The sequence below is a fragment of the Zingiber officinale genome, chromosome 11A (assembly GCF_018446385.1).
Source record: "Zingiber officinale cultivar Zhangliang chromosome 11A, Zo_v1.1, whole genome shotgun sequence".
Classification (NCBI taxonomy): Eukaryota; Viridiplantae; Streptophyta; class Magnoliopsida; order Zingiberales; family Zingiberaceae; genus Zingiber; species Zingiber officinale.
In genome coordinates this window covers 92,875,231-92,879,223 of record NC_056006.1, presented here as the reverse complement: position 1 = coordinate 92,879,223, position 3,993 = coordinate 92,875,231, and the positions used below count along the sequence as shown (strand labels likewise).

Sequence of the window (3,993 nt, the reverse complement as noted above, 5' to 3'; positions counted from 1 at the left end):
GTTATTTTGCAGGACAAAAGGAGCATATTTGCCTTCGGATGAACAATATCTAAAGGCGCCTTCAGCAGTGAAGGCACCTTCGTACTGTTCATAGAAGGCGCCTTTCGCAGGGTGAAATTTTGACCTGGCCGTGGATAAGTGTCTGAATGTTCAGGATCAAATTTAACCCATTGGAGGCACTTTCGACGGCTATGAAAGGTGCCTTCCATGACTTATATAAGGCAGTCTCATGAAGGGATTCAAACAACACTGATATACGAGCTACTGTGCATCTGTTTAAGCTTCCGACTGTTGCTGGTTCCTGCTACAACTCTACGGTAAAGCTGTTGTGCCCGACGATTGCTCCGAGGAGTTCCGATCATGCCCGCAGACCAACATCAACACAAGTGCTCTTATTTCAATCCTTAAGTGTTGGCAACATTTTTTTTGCTTAATTACTACAAAAGGACAAGTGCAGTGTGTTGCACTTGACCTAATCTCACTTGTACTCGATTCTCTCTTCCAGATGTACCGGAAGAGGTTTTTAGTGGATTACCCATCGATAGATCCGCAGGACCTGGGTCTTGGAGTAGGAGTCGCCGAAGGCTCCGAATCAAGTAAAAATTGTTCATGTTTTCTGATGTTTTGTTTGCTTTCTTATTTACTTTCCGCTGTGTACACTTTGATTTTAAAACGAGAAAACAAGTTTTTAAAAAAATCACGTGATTCACCCCATTTTCACATGTGCGTATCGATCCAACAACAACAACTATTCCAAATAACTTGACAGAGACACTAAACTTTAACATTTTTATAAAACAGAATAATAGAATAAAATCCATAAAAACTAAACAGATTAGTCAAAAAAATTTGATTGGAAAGGCTTAGTTGTGTTATTGTTGTTGTTAATTCAATATTGTCCGGAAACAGAAAGAACGACATGAATTCAATAGTTAGGCCAACAAACCATAAATAGCTCTAAACATACCAGAAATAGCTCTAAATTTTATCTGAAAACATTATTACTATTTAGAAGATAGAGCAGTCAAGCAAAGCATAAGTATTATAACTATAATGAATCAACAGATTGTCAACAGAAACGAAGTCCAAGTTGATAATTATGATGGAAATTAAAATAATTTTTTTCCATATTAATTAAGCTAGTAGTTAATAAGTTAATAAGTAAATAAGAAAATAACTTGATAGTTATTCTTCATATTAATTAACAATGATGAAAGACTATACCGTTGTTAATAAGTAAACAAGAAAATGCATATAGAATATCAACATATCGATTGGAATCCTAAGCTAATCAAGTTTGAGTTAAACAACCAAGAACAGACACTTTATTGGCGGAAACAAACACGGTGTTTGCAGAATCGACTGTAATGTCAATTCATCATCACATAGCGAAATCTTTATTTGGAGTGCGACAAAGCGTTGTGAAACAGAGATAACAATGAATGCGAGAGAGAATCAATGTATGCAGAATTAGAGGGATAATCTCCCTAAACCCTTGAACAACCACTAGTCTTCAAAACCCAAATCAAGGGAAACAAGCTTAATCGATGAACGCAGAATCAAATTAAACAAAGTACCTAGTTGTGAGAGAGATCTATAGTGTGGAACTACTTCGCGACGGAACTACTTCGCGATGAGGAACTGAGGTGAGAGAGGTGAGCGAGAGAGGGAGGTAGTGGCTTGAGAAAGCTCGCTGTGAGAGAGATCTACCTCGTTCCCACCGGCAACCCATCAATTAGGAGGGAAGGGCGCCTGTGAGGTTTTGTGGTGGTGAGGAACCCAGGCGCGAGGAGAGAGAAGCTAGGGCTCTCGTCGGTTGAGAGGGGGCGACGGCAAGGAACTGAAGCGAGAGAGAGTGGGAGGTGTGATAGACTGATCGTGGCGAGAGAGGGAGATGTGGCGATTTAGAGAGCTTCGGCCCGAGTTTTTCGGGAGAGAGAGGATGTACGACGTTTTTGACATATTTTATTTTATGAGTTAATGTGTTTCCTCTCTCATGGGTTCCACGTCAACCTCTAGCTCATCTCTGCCGCACCAAACCACAGTCTCTCTCTCTCTCTCTCTCTCTCTCTCTCTATATATATATATATATATATATATATATATATATATATATATATATATATATATATATATATATATATATAATTTGTCATAAAATATTCGTTTACCCATAATACATTATCTTTTAATAAAAAACCTATTTAGCCATCATTAAATTAAATTATAAGGTATCTTTTCCCAAAAAGAATTTACATTCCCTGTTATGGAAGCGCAGTGTGCGCTCCAAGGACATTGCACAGCCTCTCACCTCTGCGCTGCAGGCCGCAGCTGCAGCGGCAGAGTCTTACACAATTCTGACAGCAGCTTCCCTCCCCTCAACCCGTTCACGCGCACCTCCATCCCCTTCCCCTTCCCAGTTCCCTTCTCTTTCTTCTATATATCTACATCTTACTGGCTTTTGTCCCTTTTCAACCATTATTAGCATTACTGATCAAGCCAAGCCCTGAGGCTGAGGGGGACTCCGACCCAATCCACAACAATACCACAACTGCTTCCCTTATCACCTTTAATTCCTAACAGCCTCATGCATGCATGCCTTCCTCCTGACCTTTTCCTCTCATCCCAAACTTTTCCCCCTTCTTCATCTTCCTCCTCATCCCTCTCTTCTCTTGCTTATTATTCATCTACTGATTATCAATTCATCCTTGTAAATTAATTTTCAAATGCACGCATAGAGAGAATATTTTGATATCTAAGAAGAGATTTGCTGGTTTATTCATCCACGTGCGAATCAAATTCCCGATATAGTTTTTGAGTATGAGGCTTCGTGCAGTGAATCGCGTTCCAAGCTCGGTGATTTAGTGGCGCGTTGAATATTAATCTCCCCTCTCAAACCTATCCATTCATATCTGCATTAATTGGATCCTGTTCCGGTCTTCCTCTACAAGTAGTCGAACAAATCTCCATTCTTTTTCCAGAGCATCGAAATCGATCGATGGAGGAGCAGCAGCAGCAGAAGCGGCAGCGATCGCATGATCAGGCGGCGGCGGCGCCGCCTCCGCGCGTGCCGTGCGCGCGGTGCGGGTCCGACGACACCAAATTCTGCTACTACAACAACTACAACACCTCGCAGCCGAGGTACTACTGCCGGACCTGCAAGCGCCACTGGACGCACGGTGGCACCCTCCGCAATGTCCCCGAGGGAGGCAGCAGCTCCAAGAAGAACCCCCGAAGGAACAGAAAGCTCTCTCCGTCGCCTTCTTCTCCGGCCGCAGTGTTCAAACTTTCCGGACAACCGCAGATGCTGCATGCTGCTCCGGCAATAGCCGCGGCGGCCGGCGTGGTTGGTGCTCCCCTGCCTACGCCGGTGCCATTCTTCTACAACGGTGGCAGCGGAGGGAGCGCTGCTGGCCTCGCCGGAGACGATTTCTCTGCTTTTCAAATTCCTGGCGGCATCCTCCCCGGGGAATTCCCCCGGGCACCGATGCCGGCGGCGCCAGGGCTCAACTCCTTGGGCGGGATCAGCCTCCAGCGGTTGGTGCAACAACCCCGGTTGTCCCTAACGATGCAGCACCAAAACTTGCTCTTGTTCCAACAACTACAACAGCAGCAGCAGCAAGGCAACGCAACAACTCCTGCTGCTACAGCAGATCGACATCAATCAAACAACAACATGGTCTTCAACATGGCAAGCTCCATTCCCCAACCTCCGCCTCCATAACTCATGCAGTAGACTTGATCATGTGTTTCTCAATAGGTTCATCACCTAATTAAAGACTCCAATGGAGTCCTTGAATCCTTTTGTTGTTCTATGGACAGAAATAGTCAGTCGATCAGAGATATAGAGAGAGAGAGGAAAGACTTCTTGTCATGTTTTTATAAATTATATAGATCCCAAAATAATCTTCTATAAATTGCAATTTCGACCGACCGAGCTGCTTCTTGTCATAGATATTGCATGCGTTGATGATTTCTTACATGGATTTGGAA

General features: G+C 43.5%; 1 protein-coding gene across 1 annotated transcript; it reads left to right on the top strand.

Annotated features, from left to right (window-relative positions):
* The first annotated feature begins 2,998 nt into the window (after positions 1 to 2,998).
* Positions 2,999 to 3,724, top strand: LOC122031589 (dof zinc finger protein DOF4.5-like). The gene has a single exon (XM_042590687.1). The coding sequence runs from the start codon at positions 2,999 to 3,001 to the stop codon at positions 3,722 to 3,724; it is 726 nt and encodes a 241-aa protein (XP_042446621.1).
* The last annotated feature ends 269 nt before the right edge of the window (positions 3,725 to 3,993 follow it).